At 31.2% G+C, this 21273-nt stretch overlaps 1 protein-coding gene across 3 annotated transcripts in view; it reads right to left on the bottom strand.

Annotated features, from left to right (window-relative positions):
- LOC145323683 (uncharacterized) overlaps nucleotides 1-21273 on the bottom strand; it is an 80878-nt gene that overhangs the window by 47511 nt on the left and 12094 nt on the right. For all 3 annotated transcript variants that reach the window (XM_080166130.1, XM_080166131.1, XM_080166132.1), the window contains exons 4-6: nucleotides 12806-12896; nucleotides 11249-11436; nucleotides 10916-10987 (exon numbers count right to left, since the gene is read on the bottom strand). In XM_080166130.1, the coding sequence (XP_080022256.1) occupies nucleotides 10916-10987; nucleotides 11249-11436; nucleotides 12806-12857 (312 nt within the window). In that variant the 5' untranslated portion in view covers nucleotides 12858-12896. The remainder of the gene's footprint in view (nucleotides 1-10915; nucleotides 10988-11248; nucleotides 11437-12805; nucleotides 12897-21273) is intronic.

Raw genomic sequence — 21273 nt, 5'->3', positions numbered from 1 at the left:
CGACATTTATATTTTATGGAAGCCTTTTTAATGGATTTAGTCTATTTCTGCCCACCTCTCCTTTTTCAAATACAAAGCCCCTACATGATAGAGCCGATATTATCAACATTTGTTTTTATATAGGGAAGCTAAAAGTATTTTCAACGTATCTATCCCTATATTTTGGTTGTATAATCTCAAGTAACTCTTCACTTTGGGCTGAAATATAGGAAGAAGGGACAAAAAATATAACCAAATAATCCATCAAATAAATGTTTAAGTATAGAAGTATAATCCAGACAACTTCCTAACCTATTTTGTCTGCTAGCAAATTGCGTTCTTTTTGATGGTAGGGACTTGGCTGTGTTTATATTTCCGACGCTATTGGCTGATTTCAAATACCTAATATATAATCGGAACTGAGGGCAACATCAATATAGCTTATGCCTCCTCTGTTCTCTTACTTTAATCATTCAAGTGATTTTTTACAAGGAGGGGGGATTACTAATACTACTGTTGGTAAATGACATTTTAGCAGAGATTATTACAGATGCAACTTTTTTTATGCACTATGTACCATTATTATACAAATGGTTGGTTGTCTGCAATAGTTAAAATGTTAGTGTCTTGTGACCCTACTACAATTATAAAGTAGAATGGCTTTGCTTTGAAAAAATCTTCTTAACAATGAATTATTTAACTTTTGAACAAAGATTCTGCAATTGAAGAATCACTTGTTTATTTGGCTCAATTATTCATAGATTTGAAGAATATTATTAGTCTCAAAGTACAAACTGTTGATTGCAATGATTCACCTGTTTATAGGCCAAGACATTCTTTCTTACTTTTACTTCTTATTTAATATAATATAGCTTGTCTTAACAAAGTCTGACATATTGTACTTACTTTAAAGTTGTGAGAATTTAAATGGATTTAAGCAAAAGATAAGAATCTGATGATATATCAACTTATTTAATAACTTTTACAGTAAGGTGAAGGAAAAACTATTATGTTTTGGGTATGATTATTTACCTATGGAAGGAGGGGAATTGGGCTTTAGTTTATGCAGGTACTTTAAGTTACATAATTATGCACTTTGATCCATTTTGTGTACCCAACCCTGTTTTTGTTATACCCAAGTATGGTCAGCACTATTTATCCATTCATGTACCAAACTGTTAAGAAACTCTTTTTTCCTTTTGTTAACGTAATCCTATGCCTGACTTTGCTAAGTATACATAATCAATTTGTGTACCAAACTCTATACTGTAAATTTTATCCACTTGTTTAATTCAATTTAATCCAACTGTATATCTAACTGTGTTACTACACTTTATACCTTATGTGTATCCAATTGTGTTGATTCCCTTTTATCCAACCGATTACCCAACTGTATTAATTCACTTTTTTTCTTTATTCACTTTTATCCAATCCTGTACCCATCTGTATTGATTCACTTGTATCCAATTGTGTACCCAACTGTGTTATGCACACTTAATGACCCATTGTTGATCAAAGTTATGCGTTTGTGAAATGGGTTTGTAGTAAACTTGAATTAGGCTGGCACAGTTTGTGAAATGGGTTTGTAGTAAACTTGAATTAGGCTGGCACAGTTTGTGAAATGGGTTTGTAGTAAACTTGAATTAGGCTGGTACAGTATGTGAAATGGGTTTGTAATAAATTTGAATTAGACTGGCACAGTTTGTTACATATTAAGGTTTGTAGTAAACTTGAATTAGACTGGCACAGTTTGTGAAATGGGTATGTAGTAAACTTGAATTAGGCTGGCATAGTTTGTGAAATAGATTTGTGGTAAACTTCAACTAGGCTGGCACTGTTTGTGAAATGGGTTTGTAGAAAACTTGAATTAGGCTGGTAAAGTTTGTGAAATAGGTTTGTGGTAAACTTGAATTAGGATGGCACAGTTTGTTAAATAGGTGTGTAGTAAATTTGAATTAGGCTGGAACAGTTTGTGAAATGGGGTTGTATTAAATTCGAGATCTTAAGCCTCAGACAGAAAGACGGACAGACATAAAGACTGAAGTCAGACATCGTTCTACTTTTATAAAAGATATTGAGACAGACGGACAGAAAGACAGAAAGACAAACATATTTCTAATACTATACACAAATTGATTTTATTCTAAATTGGACATAATTGTCAATGATATTTTTTTGGGCCGACCTATTTTAAATAGCTGTTACAGATACCTAGATATTATCTCAGTTTTCCTCTTCTTGTTATCTATCTATCTATTATTCTATCTACTTATCTATTGTTTATCTACTTATCTACTTTTTATTATTCTTGTACTTTTCTATCTTTTTTTCTTTTCATGTTCTTTATCCCTTTCTATCTTTTTCTCCCTCTCTCATTCTCTCTCTCTCTCTCTCTCTCTCTCTCCTCTTTCACTTTTTTTTGTTTGCAAAATTTGAAAAATTTTAAACGTCTGTTGACAGTTAGATAGAAATATTTACTTCCTTCAAAAAAGGATAGCTAGATAGTTAGACAGCTAGTTGGATAGATAGATAGCTAACTAGATTGTAAGACAGCTAGTTGGAAAGATAGACAGCTGGTTGGATAGTTAGACAGTTAGTCGGATAGATAGCCAGCTAGGTAGATATATAACTAACTCTTTGATAGTTAGATAGGAATATTCCTTCAAAAAGGATAGCTAGATATTTAGACAGCTAGTTGGATAGATAGACATCAGGTTAGATAGATTGACAACTAGGTAAATAGATAACTAACTCTTTAGCAGTTAGATGTAAATATTTACTTCCTTTAAAAAGGATAGCTAGATAGTTAGACAGATAGAAAAAATGGATAACTGACTCTTTAGCAGTTAGATATAAATATTTACTTCCTTTAAAAAGGATAGTTAGATAGTTAGACAGCTAGTTGGATAGATAGACAGCTAGCTAGATACATAGACAGACAGCAAATTAGATATTTAGACAGCTAGTTAGATGGACATTGGATATTAAGATTATTATATATTTACAAAGGTTTTTAATAGTTATTTCGTATGGATGAGAACCGGTTCCTATCCACCGGATTCGAATGAATACGAGAAAAGGTTGTAAAAGGTTTAAAGATAGCCATACAAACAGCGAGATAAAGTATGATAAATAGATAAATAGGTATATAGCTCTGAAAATAAATGGACAAAAAGACCAGCTAGGTATGTAGACAGACATACAGACAGACAAATAGATATATACACTTTGTTTACATTAAAACAAGGACAATTAAGTTGAAAAGAAGCGCAGTAATAAAAAGCTAACAGCATCTTTGATAAATAACTATCAAATATAATAGAAGCCTACAAGTTTTAAATATTATATGTAAAACTAATGTTTTAATAGTTATATCAGGTTAGATTAAGCTTTTTTTATATGAAGACTAGCAACTAGAGGCTTTGTATTTGAAGGACAGAAAAACAACCCCAAATTATTGATGAACTTAAATCTAACATAAAAAGGACTAAAATCATTCTATAGTCCTATGTAAAGCTTCCCTAATTCCAAAAATTATTAGTGTATTCATAAAATACGATAGAAAGACCAATTGATAAAATTATAAAGTATTTTTTTTCTTTAAAAAATAACTTTTAAGATACCCTAAAATAACAGCATGATTAAAACCAGGGCTGGCCTATTGTTTCGCTGTCATGCGATAAATACAATGAGTTTTTATGACCAACCATTTTTTCTTGTAGAAAAGCTACTCTGTTATTTATTTGTTTGTTTATTTGTTAGTTCATCTGTGTATTTAGATTATCATCATACTAGCGGTTACTCCCACAGAGGCCTATAGGGGCACTTGAGGAGGGGAGAGTCGAATTTAATAAATCAATTTATTATTTTAGGTTTGAAAAGAAAAATTTTTAAAAAAATTTCAGGGGGGGGATTTTTATTTTTATTTTATTTTTATTAAAAAAAGTAAAAATAAAAAATTTAGGGGGGGGGGGAATTGGGAGGGTTGTGGTACCCTCCCACAAAATAGTTGTAAACCTTTCCGGGACCTATGAGAAGCTATCTTGTTAAGGAGAACCAAATCGGTTCAGCGGGTAGCGAGATACTTCGGTACAAACACACAAACAGACAAATAGACAAACATACATCCTGTTACTTTAGTATAAGGATACAACCCAGAGAGGGAGGCGACATCAGGTATAAATCCTTTATGATTCATCATTGTTAACTTAATATTGCTGCGCTACTTATAAAAATAATTGTTTTTGTTTTATTTTTCTTTGATAAAACGCAGATATCTAATTGGGTGTGAGACAGTTAATGAGATAGCGAGATAGAAAGATAGCAAGATATATAGATAGACAGTTGAATAGATAAATAGATGAATTTCAGAGAAGTTTAAAAAAAGTTAAGGAAATGGTTTAGGCTATTTGGAGGCAGGGATAAGGGATAGGAAACCTGGCCATAAATTAGGTCTCAGCCTGGTTTTGAAAGGGATCATGCAACTTTTACCATTTGCCTAATTTAATGACCTTACTGGACGGCTCATATTGGCTACTGCTCTAAACTAATAGTGTTCTGTGATTTGGGCTTGTTTTGTATCACCAATCACCAATTGGCGGAAATTTTAGAAGCAGACAATTCTAGAAAAAATAATGATTTCGTCTGCTACGAAAAAATAAATATAAATGGTGTTAGATCACATTAGTTTAATTATTAAATCTGCTTAGAGTTAAACATTAAAAAAGGGCCATATAGAAAAAACAAAAATAACGAGATTATTTTTTTGGAAAGAAGGTAGCTACGAATTGTCATTGGTAGTTTATAAATTAGATGTTGTATTTTGAATTTTAAAACTTTAGTACGGAATTGATACAACACCTTAACCCTAATTTTTGTACAATACAACACAGTACAGATATATCATTACATTATAGTATCCAAAGAACTTGATAGAATGTTACCCAAGTGCATATTTATTTATTTATTTTGAATTTTAATTTGCAATGAAATTTTCAAATAAAATTTTTACTCATTAATAAAAATGCAAATAATACAAACTAAAATCTGTCTGAGGGAAACCCAACGATAGCTTTCTGACAGTTCAAATTACCAAAGTAAAAGAAAAAAAATTTTGGGAGAGAAAAAACTTCATTTTAACAAAAGCTATTAATATATAGGTTTATAAAAAGTTATGTTTTTTACTTTAAACTAGCTACCTGAATTTGATTCTATACTTTTTCTACACACACACACACACAGCTTTTTCATTAGTGTTTAGGACGAACCACTGCGTCATCCCAAAACTGGTTTATTAGGCCTAGGCTTGAAATAGGCCTGAAATAATATTTTCCTACGTTTCCCATCCCTTATCCCTGATTTGGAGGGAGCTAAGAGGATGAAACCGAGAAAAAAATAACTCAATAATCTTTAGAATTCTATAAAATTTAGAATTCAGAATTTCCAATAAGAAGTTTTTTAAGATTTGGTTATAGAGATTGTTCAAACAGGACAGTGCCTATTTGTCAAAGGAATCACCATTAAAAAAAATACATTTTAAGATGGGGCCACATTGACTGAAGATGATTATAAAGTTGCTAATCTTTCTGAACTCAATATATTGTTATAGGAATCAATAAGTAAAGTTTGAAATCGATAAGGCGCTCCGAAGATGCCTAGACGTACATACCAACACTAAATGTCAAAAAGATTCGCTATTTAATACCCCAAAAAAAGATAGATAGATAGGGAGTAGATAGATAGATAGATAGTAATGAAATTGTGAATATAAATTATGTTTTCATGCCTAGAAAATTATGCTAACGGTGAAACACAAATTATGCGTAGGATGGATAAATAGATAGATAGATAAATAGATAAACAAATAGATGGAGAAATAAATAGATAGATAGAAAAACAGATCTTAATAAATATATAAAGAGATGGCTAATATATGAATTAATAGTTAGAGTTTTAATACTGAACATAACAGTAATAGGTATAGAGTATAGTATGGAAATTCATAATCTAATAAGATAATAAGAAATTAGATAGATATGTAAAGGACCAGAGAAAGAAAGAGAGGAAGAAGGAGAAAAAGAGAGAGGGAAAGAGAGAAAATAAGAGAAAAAAAGAACATATTCTAGTTCTCATTAAATGTGACAATCGGACAAAAAGATATACACAATGTATATATTTAGTTATAGAGTGGCTGCGCTACGAAAAATGAACGAAATAGAAAAAAGAGAGAGAGAGAGAGAAAAGGATGGTTTGAAAGAATGAAAGGAAGAGGGAGTAAAACAAGAATGACAACATCCACTTGCATCGTAAAAATTACTAAAATATAACAAATTAATAAGTAGAAAAGATGTTTATTGGTAAAGGATTCTTTTAAAAAAGTGTATAACTATCTTTAATTTTGCGTTAAGATTACCTATTAGGTGGACAAGAAATTTACCGGACGGATAGACAAACGTTTGTTGGTAATTGCAGAGTATTATTCATCATGGTTAATACCTCTATGGAGTTGGACGTTTAGAGTAGATTCCATGCCACTAACATTCAAACTTCTGCAGACTAACTACTTGATTGCACGACTTTTGTCTTGTAACGAGTTGGGCCAAGGCATTTCCCCTACACTCTTACTATTAATGACACGCAACTGCCCTAGTAACATTTGGCCTATATTCGTCGCCTATTATAGAGTAGCTTCGCAACTAAAAAAACAGTTTCTAAAAACTTGCCAAAATCATGTCTTAAATTGCAAAACAAACGCACACATATACACACTCACACACAAACACACACACACACACACACATACACATATATACACACCAACACTCACAACCACACAAACACACACACATACACACACACACACACACACACACACACACACACACACACATACAAACAAACGAGGGTTATCATCTTCATAAGAAGCACAACAATAACAAATAAAATATTTTTCAATAAATTAAAAGTTTTAAGTAAACATAAAACTCTGTCCTACAGTAAAGCTTCTTATAGGTCCAAGGAAGCTTTTTAACTATTTTTGAGGATGGCATCTCCACCCTCTCAAGAATTTTCGCCCCTAGAAAAATGAAACCCCCCCTCCCTAACTTTCTATTTTCTGCATGTAAACTTTAATTCAAAATGAAAGGGGGGGGGGGTTGGTTGGTCTACATTCACTCCCCCCTTAATTAGCATTTAGAGGCTTCTAATAAAGTAATGAAACTATTACTGTAAGATAAGACAATACATTTGATATTGTAAATTTAGACTTGCAGACGGACAGAACGTACAATATTTCTGTATATAGTAGCTTCGCTACTAAAAACTTATCCAAATAAGCACTTATCAAAACAGACATAAAAATAATCATTATTTTAAAACATAAAATCATCCACATTTCAAAGGAGTCTCTTCCATTTGAATATTTAAAAAGAAACAGTCAGCGTTTAATGGTTTATGCCAGGCAGGGAGGTGACATTGGATTGAAAATTATGCTGTAGGTTTTTAAAACATATTCTCTAATTTGTTGTCTTAAAACTTTGGAACTTTTATTGAATGGTTCCAAAGAGTTGATTGTCTGTTGGATGTTAATTTCTTACTCCTAACATATGTATATATTTTATTTTCAGCACTTGTTTGGACAAACGGACGTTTAAAGAAATGACTTGGTTAGTGAAAACATAAAAGTTTCATGCTGTCTTTTTAGCAAATTGCAAAAAACATATAATTTTTACAAATAAACATAAAAATTACTTATTTTAACCCAATGAAATAGCAAATATTTTAAAACAAATATTTAAAGAATAGATCTATGTATTTGAATCTTTAATAATGTATTTGAAACTTTAGGATCTTCGGGGATAAGACAATAGACGATAAATTGATGCATATGCTCAATGATTAACAATAAAATTATCTATTTTATAAATAAATGTTATTGGTTGAAAATTTGAACAATACTATTTTGAACCAAACATGCTAGATTTAAGTATTCAAGATTTTAAAGTCAACGATGGAGATAAATGTTTATACAACTTTGGCCACCAAAAACAAGTTAAAGAGAAATGTCCCCCCCCCCCTGCATAACTGTTAAAAACAAATTATAATATGTCATTCTTTGTGATTTATTGACAATATATGTTGACAATAACTATTTCAAATCATGTTTTGCTTGTTATTGTTGCGCTACTTATGTGGATAATTTTGCTTGTTCAATATGACTTTATGTAACATAATAATCATTTTTTTTCCCTCAGCGCTACTTAAAATAATCGGGGCAAATCTTAAAATTGGCGTTGCTATAAGATGCTACATTATAAGGATGACAACATTCATAAAAGCAAAGCAAACTTAATCATACCTAGAATAGCTTTTTCAATAAATCAAATAAACAAGATAATACTAATGGTATAGTTTGTTGGATCAACATTTTTAAATTGAACGGACTAAACTACTGGTACTTTTGTGCTTTAATAGGTTTTAAATCATACTGGCCTACCATTGCTAAACTAAAATGTGAACTGGCCTACCATTGTTAATTTAATCCGTATATTAGCATTCCATTGGTTATTTGATTATTTGTCGTCATTTTTGTATAGTCAATATAAAGAGCTTCTTATAATTTGATAAAAAATCTTTTTGAAGTAGCTATTTATTTGAGCGCGAATTTTAAGTACAACTCTTAATTTTATGTGTTTTTTGCCTTGTTAGCGTTGTAGCTTCTTTTGTGTTATAGCTATTACATGCAGGGATCAAAAGGGACAATCCAATGGCCGATAAATTAATGTATATCCCTAATGTTGATACAAAAAATACCCCAAATGTAGATAATAGATTGAAATTAGTGGTGAAACGTTTAGATACTCAACATACTAATACTAACTAATCGAAATTCAATTAAAGTCCCCAAAGTTGTTTAACCAGCGATTTAAAAAAAACATTATTATAAAACTTTGGGGAATAGTGTTATGAACAGCCCAATGTCCCCTCCCTCCCTGTACTACATGGGAAACAGTTACCCAGTAGTCAGAGAATGTATGCAAGTTTATCCTAAAGTAGTAAGGTTTTTTTTTACTAAAGCTTAAGATTTTGATAACTTTCGAGATGCGCGAAGCCGATATTCTATGATATAAAGTAGTAAGTTTTTTTTAAAGGATGCTTAAAATTTCGATAACTATAGATTCTAATTGATTTTAAAAATAATTTATTTTTGTACATTTTAGAAATCAGCTTTTTTGTAAAACTCTAGAAAACCTAATTTTACAGAAAATGAATTGTACATAATAGGACCCTAAATTTGCCAGTTACCATCGTTACAGCTATTATATATGGGGCTTTATTAGGCTAATCAATTTGTTTTATCTATCTATCCATCTATTCATCAATTCATCTATCTATCTAGCTTCGCTACTATATAAAAAGCTGCTTGTAATAGAAGTTGTGGTAATAATACTTTATTATGTTGTACCATGCTTATTATATTTTATATCCTGGATGGACAAACGGACGGACACCACCTAATTATAGAGTAGCTTCGCTACTATATAAAAATCTGCTTGAAATACAAGTTGTAGTAATAATACTTTATCATGTTGTGCCATGCTTATTATATTTTATATCCTGGATGGACAAACGGACGGACACCATCTAATTAAAGAGTAGCTTCGCTCCTACTAAATAAAAAGCTGCTTGTAATAGAAGTTTTAGTAATAAAACTTCTATTACGTTATACAATGCTTATTATAGTTTATTTTCTTGACGCAAGGACGTACGGACGTAGGACAAACACAATCTAATTATAGAGTATCTTCTCTACTATTCAAAAAGCTGCTTGTAATAGAAGTTGTGGTAATAATACTTTATTATGTTGTACCATGCTTATTATACTTTATATCCTGGATGGACAAACGGACGGACACCACCTAACTATAGAGTACCTTCTCTACTATATAAAAATCTGCTTGTAATACAAGTTTTAGTAATAACACTTTATTATGCTGTACCATGCTTATTATATTTTATATCCTGGATGGACAAACGGACGGACACCACCTAACTATAGAGTACCTTCTCTACTATATAAAAAGCTGCTTGTAATAGAAGTTGTGGTAATAATACTTTATTATGTTGTACCATGCATATTATATTTTATATCCTGGATGGACAGACTGACAGACACCACCTAACTATAGAGTAGCTTCTCTACTATATAAAAAGCTGCTTGTAATAGAAGTTGTGGTAATAATACTTTATTATGCTGTACTATGCTTATTATACTTTATTACTTTGACTTTAATATCAGGGTGAGAGGAAGGAGTTATTGGCCCCCAAAGTTTTTTCTCGTATTCATTCGAATCCGGTGGATAGGAACCGGTTCTCATCCATACGAAAAAACTATGTCTAGCATCGTATTATATCCAGCTTTCTACGAATATTAAAATGTACAATCATAATATTAAAACCAGTTTTTTTAGCCGATGCCTTCGGCACCTCGGGGCTAAAAAAACTAGTTTTAATCTTATAATTGTACATTCTATATCCGCTGAAAGCTGTTTATAATACGATGCAAGAAATAACTATTCTCATTTTTTGTCTTAAAAATGTGGGATAATTTTATGAAATCTTTAATGTGTTGCTTTTAACTCACAGTGTGTAAACTTTTCGATCAATAATTTTTAACCACAGAAAGGATATTTTTTTTAATTTTAGCTGTAATCAGTATATCGTCCATTGTCTTATCCCTAAAGATCCTCGCTTTATAAAACATGCATGACAGGAATCATATCCTCTATACATTCTATTTTAGTGTTTTATATCGACATATTATTTAATGAAAATTGTCATTGCTGACATCTAAAATAATCAAACCACAACACTTTCTTTCAAATAAATAAAATCAATATCTACAAATTTTTTAACTAAATAGGACAATTCCACCAACCTTAACATTAAGATGATTATGATCCTCTGAGGGTGCTGTGTCGTTGGCACTCTCCTGGTCTTTCCCAAGGATCTAAATACACAGAGCTTTTATTAAAGAACCTTTGTCTGGGAGGCTTAATTATAAATATAATTCTAAATTAGTTACGTTGGCTTCAATTAAAAAAAAAAACAATTTAGCATCTATTCAACTAGATATCTAACTAGATATTTATCCAACTATCCATCCGACTATCTATCTATCTATCCAACTATCTAGTATCTATCTAAAAAACTGTAAAAGTATCGAACCAGCTATCTAACCATCAATCTACCAAACTATCTATCTATATACCTTGATACCCAGACTCTTGATAATATCAGCCAGCTCAACCACCTGCTCCTTCTCACAGTGCTCCTCCCCATGACCATGACCGCCGTGACCGCCATGACCGTGGTCATGAGAATGGTCATGCCCGCCCTCATCGTGGGAGTGGTCATGTTCATGGTCGTGGTGGTGACCTCCGTTGGGTAAGCTCTTCACTACAATAGATTGATAGATTGATAAATAGAATATAGATAGAAATATTTATGAAAGGATAGATAAATTTATTAATAGATAGATAGATTTATTAATAGATAGATAGATTTACCAATATAATTAGATAGATAGATTTATGAATAGATACATTGATTTATAAATTGATAAATAGATCTATGAATAGATAGATAAATTTATGAATAAATAAATATATTTTTGATTAGATAAATAGATTTATGAATAGATAGATAGATTCACAAATAGATAAATAGATTTATAGAATTATGACTGATAGATAGATTTATGAATAGATAAATAGATTTATGAATAGATAGATAGATCTATAAATAGATGAATAGGTTTATATAATTATGAACAGATAGATATATTTATGAAAAAGATAGATTAGTATATGTATGTATATACTAAATTAATAGATAGAAAGAATTATGCATAAATAATGTATTAATAAATAGATTAGTATGTAAACTGCGAACCAAAAAATAGGCAAATCTGAATTTTCAGAATAGCAGCTTTATTATTCATTTAGGATGATTTTACTATAAATATAAAATGTAGATGCATCTTTTGGTTACAAGTTTCCACTGTTAATTTTTATTTATCAGCACTAATGGAGCACAAGATCTCAAAAACATCATTTGGGGGTGAACCATAAAGATATGCAAATATAAAAGAAAATCAAACGGGAAAACGGTTATTTTTGCACTTTTCTTCACTTTTTTTGGTGAGCCAAATGTTATCTAAGTATAGCCCATTACAACAACTTGTCTTAACCTATGAACCATTTTTTGTAGTCATAGCAATCTCTAATGGAGCCTCCCGACAAGAAATATAACCATCTTCTAAAAGCTACAGTGTTTACCTTATGAATTGGAGTAATTAAAACTGCAATTATTTTCTTTTTTAATACTGCTTGGCTGGAGGCTGCTATGAATACAAAAATTGGACCATAGTTCAATATATGAGTTGTCATCATGGGCATGCACTTTGATAACATTTGGCTCACCATTACCACCAGTAGGAGCATCTTAAAGGCCACCATATTCAAAATCAAGATTTTAAAATGATTTTTTTAGCACATTAAAAACCATTTTTGTATACTTTTGAGATCTTGTGCTTCATTGGTGCTGTAATTAAAAAAATGACAGTGGAAACATGTAACCAAAAGATGCATCTACATTTCATATTTACAGTAAAATCATCCTAAATGAATAATAAAGCTGTTATTCTGAAAATTCATATTTGCCTATTTTTTTGGTTCGCAGTTTAATTCAATAGATTACCAGATATTTTTAATAGGAAGATTATTAATAGATAATAACCAAAAAAAATATAAAAAGTTAAACTCACCTATGTTTGAGAAAACGAGAATATAGAGTAAAATTTTAAATTCCATTTTCATAATTTTCTTTTATAACTTCTTTTGCTTGACGGAATCCTCCTGAAATATAAAATAAAATAAAATAAAATATTAATTTCCATTAGAAGCGTACCGTAAAGCTTTGTTTATTTAATAAAATTGGTCGGACAGACGGACAATGTGAGTTAAGGATTAAATGCAGACAAGGAGGGGTCCGTGGCAGGAATAGGTATAACCAACAAGCAAAATAAATCTAAAATAATATTTGGGGGGCAAATGGAGAGGACGTCAATTTTACGATGTGTTGCCCCTTAACGACAGCTGAAAAACATGTATAGGTTTTGTGATTTTTTCCCGAATTAATTTCGTTATTGGTAGAAGCTGGGTCCGTGGACTGTAAATGGTACACAAAGTTTAATAAACTCTGATTAGTTGGCTAAAAGAAACTTTCCATTAACTCTTAATTTGTTGGTTCAAACTGGCAATGTCCAAGCTTTTAAACTAATAATTCTATAGAAAGGGGTAATATTGTGTATTATAATTGGGACATTAATTAATCTTTTGCCCTTCATCTTATTTCTTAAAATTCAGAGAACTACAATTGATCCTTAAGACTGAAGGACAGACAGACAGACTGACAGGCAGACGGACAGGAAGACGGACAGGCAGATGGACAGGTAGATGGACAGGCAGATGGACAGGTAGATGGACAGGCAGATAGACAGGCAGACATACAGACAGACAGACGAATGGACAAACGGACAGTCGGACAGTCGGACAAACAGACAAAAATATTCATTTTGTAATTTGCGTTTAAAATTCATAGACTGATCTTTTGAAAGATAAAGAAATAAGAATTTCATTCCTTAATTTTTTTTGCATCTTTTAGGATAAAAGCTACTCGATAACTAGGTTTTTTTGTTCGTCTTGAATTGAATATTTGTTATAAAAAATGTCATATCAAATGTTTTATTGACAATAGTGACAAATTAATAAATAGCCTTTTATTGCTTCGCTTCATATGGACATGATTGAAAATAGCATAAAACCATGGAATGACTAGTAGTTATATTTTGAGAAAAGCTGAGACCAAATTGAATTAGCGGTTACTTAGATCATATGCTACAAAAACAGACATAAATAAAGACTTTGCAAATCCTTGAATTTTTAAAATGGTGATTCCTGATACGAGTAAAGTATTTCTGCAATTAAGTTTTAACATAATGTATTTACATATTATACTATCTTTGATTTTAATCAATTTTAACATCGAAATTTTTTAGGCTCTAAAATAAAAGATGAAACCCCTCTCATGATTTTTACACCCCCCTTCAACTAAAATCAATTATTGATAAAATAAAATTAGGAAGGGAGGGGACATTGGAATGTAATTTGCACTTGTACTAAAGTTTTGTAAACTTATTTCTTGGCTTTAAAACCTTGGGTACTATAGTTGAATTTTGATTGGTTGGTTTCTAAATATTAATGTTTGAACTTTTATACCAATAATTCGAGTATAGTAGGAGTAGTTATAGAAAATCAGTTTAAAGTTCATTATCGTATCCCCAAAAATCCCTGCACATAATAATATATAATTAGAATATAGTAAAAATATTTAAAAATTATATTCCATAAAATAATGCAAAAAGCAGAGGTAAAAAGATATTTTAATTTACTGTATTTTTGTCGATCATTACATTAAAGTGGCCACGGTTGACATGCTATTTTTCCTAATTACATAATAATGTCGACTCTTTGACACTATAGAAAAGAGGTCTTGGCTGATATATTATCGAACTTCTATCATAGAAAAAACTAGCGGCTGTGCCCCTTTCATCTAGGGGCTCAGTATTCGTAAGGATATGAAAATGTAGAAAAATAGCCTTAAACCACCTTTTGATAACACGAACTTTTTTTTGGAAGACCTAACAGTGCATATGGTAATCAGTTGAGCATGTTTTGGGGCAAGTTATTTCACATTCTCTAACTATTCATATCGAGCACCTGATATAGTAGCACTTCATGTTTTTGATGTTATGTTGTTAACTATCTTTAAAGCCGTTTATAAGATCTTGACACGTAAAGGTTACAAAAATAAATTTAAAAATTACTTTATCCAAAATGGCATAAAAAATTAAATAGTTTATGTACAATTTACTAATAACTATATCATTATACGTATTTTTTTAGAAGCCAAGCTACTCTATATAGTAGGGAAGAGGGAGACATTGGACTGTAAATTACACTGTTATCTTATTCGTTGGCTTAACAACGAATTAAATACTTATATTGGTACCTACTTGATTGGTCGGTTCCAAATTCTGAAACCATTTTTTTTTTTTAATTACAGAAGGGATAATAATGATAAATTTTATTATTCATGTGCAGATTTTTAATAAAGACAAAATATTAATGACATAAATAGCAATTAATATAAATGCCTTATAAATTTAAAAAAAAAATGTATAATTTCAAAAGCTGTAAATAAACAAGAAAGATTGGTTTGAGAAACTTTGTTAAGGCAGAGTGACAGACGAACGTACATAAACATTAAACATACAGAATAGCTTGGCAAGTTTCGTATGGAATCGTACTTGTTTATAAATATTAAAGAAATAATGATTTTATAGTTTTAGTTTTATATATTCTTTTGGTTTAATATTTTGAGAGAGAGAGAGAGAGAGAGAGAGAGAGAGAGAGAGAGAGAGAGAGAGAGAGAGAGAGAGAGAGAGAGAGAGAGAGAGAGAGAGAGAGAGAGAGAGAGAGAGAGAGAGAGAGAGAGAGAGAGAGAGAGAGAGAGAGAGAGAGAGAGAGAGAGAGAGAAACAGAAATAGAAAAATATGGTAATACTAGCCTACAGCTCACGTTGTTCGCTGGTCTGTAATGCTCTTGGGAATATTAAATATCCGTACTGGAAAGGTAGAAGGCTAATGCAATTATTAAGGTATAAAATCCGATCAGTTAAGAATTTGTAGAGGGCCCGATCTTTCAGGGTTAAGACAGAAGACTTATTTTATGTTTGCTGACCAATGCATGTATACTCTAAGAATAATATTGTCTGTTAGTCTATCGGTAATGCTCTTAAATACTTTTCCCAGCTTTTATCGAAGTTTTTTTGTGTAAAGATTCACTATGCATCATTACTTTATATGTCTGTCTGTTGTGCACCCTTTTTGCTTTTATTTGCTTTGCCTTTTTTTAAATTCAAGAGCTTCTATAGTTATGGCTGTTGTCATCCTTATTTACCTGTTAAATGTTAGTAGCGAAGTCAATTAATTTAAACTTTAAAAGTTTTATTCCTTACTTAGTCCGTTATTCTGTCTATAGACTACTAATATTTTGTGTGAAGATTTGTATGACCACTGCACTGATCATCGTTCGTCTGTCTGTGGGTTATGCCGCGTTTTCTTCTTTTTGCTTTTGAGTTTTACTTTTACTATTAGGATTTTTGCTACTTATGGATATCATCATCCTTGTTGATGATTTTTAAACTCAGGGATCTTAGGAAATAATGTTTTATATTTATTTTACATCCCCCATGATGATAAACAGGGGTAAGCCTTCGGTTGATTTAAAAGTTTGAACACTTCTTGTTTAGAACTGATGAAACACTGATTAAGTTTTTTAGTCAAAGTTATTTGTTATTAAATATAATTGCGTATTGCTTATTTATAATTCAAAATGTCCGTCCGTTCGTCTGTTGGCTAGAATTAGAGGAAAAAGTAATTTTCTCATTTGCTATTCAATGGCTGAAAATTGTGTTAATATTCCCTATATAGCTTGCCAGTATGAACCTTATCTATTGGTTAGTTCTTTCATCCAGTAAGAGGGAAGGAAATGGGGTAAAAGGGTTGTATAATGTTAATGATCTATTTCTTGTTAAAAGCTAAACTTTTCTTCAGTGGGGGTTGCTCTGTCCATCCGTCGTCCCTAACAGATAGTTCTGATAGCCCTATCACCATGACGTTAGTATGTCCAAATAAAATGACTTTTATTTAAGCTATTAAATGACATATGTAATTTTTGCTGAAATCTAAATATTTTCTCTTTTAAGTGCAGTTACTCTAATTTCTAAATTTTCTTTAGTAGAATTGATTAATGTTTCTCTTTTATGGATTTTGTCATCCTTGTTAATGTTATTTATTATCAGAGATAATTACTCTTTTTAAATACTATCGCTCTTTGCCTTACAAATTTTATTCTCTTATTATTCAATTAAATGTTCATTTTATCATCTCTTCAAATTCAGCTTGTAATAAAATTAGAATGCCTATGATTCATTATGTACCCCCTCCCTCCCGTCTCTCTCTCAATCTCTCTCTCTTTCTTTCTCTCTTTCTTTCTCTCACTTCCCCCCCCCCCCCAACCTCTTTCTCTCTCTCTCTCTCATTCCCCCGTTCTCTCTCGGTCTACCCCCCTTTCTCTTTCTATCTCTCTCGCTCCTTTTTTTTTTCTCTCTCTCTTTATATATACATTACACATAATGATATTTTACGTTAGAATATCTGTTTATATTTAATCAGTAATTATTAGTTTTATATTTACACCCAATGTAACAATACATGATTTAACGTTTTGCTCCATTTTTTTTATCATATTTTAAAGATTGAAATCCTAATATTCTTCATTTCAATTTATCGTCCTCAAAGGGTTGAAATGTTTAGTTTAATATTTGACCACATTACGGGAGTGTCGCATGAATCATTTCATTTTAAAACTAAGTTTTCTTAGATTTACTATATTATAAATTTAAGTTTTCTGTTTTATGAATAAAAATCAAATACTTCAATGTTATTTAAATAGCAACATGAATTAAAAAAACTGAATTTATGATGCTAAAAGTAGAATAATGGGTCTTAACGTTCTGGTCAATGAGAATTTAATAGGGATTATTGGAGCACTATGAGTTTTATACACTGTACGCTTGGAAGATTCGAGCTCAATTATAGACGTTTATTTCCTATATAGATCTGTCATGGATCTTGATGCAATATAGCAGGCCGTTTTGTACATGTTAAAAATTAGAAGATAAGATTTCATTAAATAAAAGTAATCGCAAATATACTTATTAAAAAAATGGAAAAAAAGAGGAAAGAGAGAGAGAAATAAATATTGAGGAGAGAAAAAAAGAAAAGAGATAAATAGATAAAGTGAGAAAAAAACTGCTGAAAAAGATGAAGAAAAATTGTTAGAGATAATAAAGTTTGATAAATAAATTAGATGATACCTTTTTAAAAAACTATACAAAGAGCAGTAGAAAAAAAAATAGACAAAGACAGAATAGTAAAAAAATGGAAGAAAAATAAGAGAAATAAAAAAGTCGTTTATAAAGAAGTACAGGTTTTTTTTGTCTGTAGATTAAGATTTCGAAAATTACTGAACCAATTGGGTTCTCCATTTTAGGGAAGCTTTACATATATCCCTGGATGGTTAAAACCATTGGAGAGAGACCATTTTGTGATTTTGAGTTGGCAATAAATAAGAAACATATGTCCTTAGGCAATATGACGTACAGACGAACTGAATTATAGAGTAGCTGAGCTTCTAAAAAAAAATACATTTATATTAACTCCATAAAATTACTGTTTACATAAGGATTATGAAAATAATAAAAATTAAAATCATCAAAACAAATAAATAAACATTAATATAAACATTTTGACAGAATTCATTCTATCATTACAAATTCTATAATAATGCAGTAACTTTTTTTTAATGGATCAAAAGCATTGCTTAATTTAACCTACTAACAATTGAAATTAATTAATAAGCAAAGTCTTTTTGTGTTTCATTATGTATATTAGTTGGTACGCTCCTAAAAGCCTCCAGAGGCTCTCGAGTGAAGAGGGGGAGTTTGATTTTAATATTAATTACTAGCGGCTACGCCCCTAGAGGCCTCTAGTGGCACTTTAAATGTTTTTGTTTGTTAAAGTCTCTACGATAATTCTTTATGTTACGGATACCTCTTTATGTTGCGTTAAAGTCTCACAGATATTAAATTTTTTAAATTTTTTTTGTCATTTCTCTTGGGATGGTGGAAGTACCCTCCCCCACATAGTTATAAACCTTCCCGGGACCCATGAGAATCTACCCTGTTAAGGAGAACCCGATCAGTTCAGCGGTTAGCGAGATCCTTCGGTACAGACACACAGATACACAGACAAACAAACAGACAAACATCCTGTTACTTTAGTATAAGGATAGTTTGTTTTTTTTAATCTGCGGGGAGTAATTTTTTAGAGTTTATTTCTATTTTTACTGAGAACTCAATTCTGTAGTTTACTAAAGCTACATACATCAAAACTTATTATTATATAATACTAGCGGATGCGGCCCTAACAACTAATAGATCTGCATTCGAAGGTGTAAGAAAGGGGGCAGCAAAATAGCTTAAAACCTTCCCGGAACGTACTTGATGCTTCCCTAAAAAGGTGAACTTATTTAGTTTATTTATTCTCAAAATCTTAAGATTAAGGCAAACAATGATGACAACATCCATAAAAGCGAAGCTCTAAAACGGTAGGACAAACGAACATTAACACTCATTAATAAGAATAAAAAAGTCGAATTTTTTTTAGTAAATTTGTTAAAAACTGCTGAAATACAGGATATTGATAATGTTTAAGGACATGCTGACATTTTTAGGACTTGATTATAGAGATGCTTTGCTCATAACAATATACTTTGTTGTCATAGGAATCAGTATTCCAAAAATCAGACCAATCGGATAATAATATCACATGCAAATTTGTTGTGAAAAAAGTAAAATCGATAAGTTTAAAATGAACTTGGACATACGGACATTCTGGTATTGAATATAGAGTTGTTACGCTTTCTAAATTGTGACTAACTATTACAGGAATCAACATCCAAAATTTGAAATAGATAGTACAATTCTAACTGCCTAAATTAACGAAAAAGAGCTATCTGTTACGTACGGACCGACCCTAATTAAAGAAAAGCCTCGCTTTAAAAATACAAAAATTGGATATTAGTTGTTTCGGCCCTAGCCTCTAGAGCTGGGCTGGAAATGTGAAAAAAAGAGATCAAAAACACCGTAAGACATACAAAAAGCTTTCCTGTGTAGATATATTCAATTATTAAAACAATGTAATTTACTAAAACTTTTGTTATATTTATTTTAGTTTTTTGTCGCTAGATGTCTTAAACATAATTATTTCGAATATATTATTTCAAATACAGCCGATATTTTTTCTATTGTAAAACTTTAAATTGTTGTAAAAAATTAAGATTTAGGGGGAAAAAAATATTTTTTTAATGAGTACTTTCGAAAATATAGACATTTTAAATACGTTTAATGGATGAATTTTAATCAGTACTAAGTATGTGTTTATACTATTTCATATTTATTAGTGGCAGTATATGATCTGCCATAATTATTCTCCGACTATAAATAATGTTTTATTGTATACTAATACATCCATTGATCACAAACAAAATACCCCTAACGTAAAATAATAATTGATTAAAGTATGGTAACTACTAGTTTGGATTAAAGGGGTAGTTGCACGATGTGCATTTAAACTTAAAGGGATAGTTCCACGAAGTTTATTTAAAGAGTTAAAGTACTTAGAGTCATAGGCGTCCAAGGGGGGGGTAATGGGGCGATTACCCCCCCCCAAACGAATTTGGGGGTGCCGTAGGCACCCCCAAAATTTTTTTCATTTTACCCCCCCCCATTTAAAATTTACCCCTACCCTGGGGGTGTCGTAGGCACCCCCAACCATTTAGGAGGGAGTATTTACCCCCCCCCCCCCAACAATTTTGGGGGGGTAAATACTCCCCCAAAAATAGAAAATCTCTAACAAAAAAAATTTTGCGCGCTTTGCGCGCATTTTTAATACTAAATTTTTGATAAAATTTAAATTACCCCCCCCCAAAAAATTTTACCCCGGGGGTAAATTTTGGGGGTAGTAAACAAATTTTACCCCTGCCAACAGATTTCAGGGGGGGTAATTACCCCCCCCCCCCAAGCAAATTTTACCCCCGGGGTAAAAATTTTGGGGGGGGGTAAAAAAATTTACCCCCCCCAAAATAAAAAGCTTGGACGCCCCTGCTTAGAGTAGTGAACTTTTCTATGTCTTAGTAGAATATATCAGACATTGGATAGATATGATTATGTATTAAAGAATTTTTAACATTAACCTGACCGAACTTTTTTATTTGACAATATCTAGAAAAGTTAAAGTGATTAGCCACATAAATTACATGAGAATGGTCTATTTTTTTCCTAATATGTACAGCCAAAACACCAGTATTAGATAGTGAATTGCCGCATATTTCACAAGAGTTATAAAAAAATTAACAGGGGTTCCCCTTGGTGCAAGCTACTTAAAAAACGTAAAAAATAAGGTCTGGTTCTTCATAGGACAGGTTTTCTATAAATACAGGCTTTTTTAAAAATTAAGAAAACCGTCCGGTTTACTTACGATATACA

This window comes from Acartia tonsa, chromosome 7 (assembly GCF_053477335.1).
Source record: "Acartia tonsa isolate MP-2025a chromosome 7, ASM5347733v1, whole genome shotgun sequence".
Lineage (NCBI taxonomy): Eukaryota > Metazoa > Arthropoda > Copepoda > Calanoida > Acartiidae > Acartia > Acartia tonsa.
The sequence above is the reverse complement of the archived record's forward strand: the minus strand, read 5'-3'. Positions and strand labels throughout refer to the sequence as shown.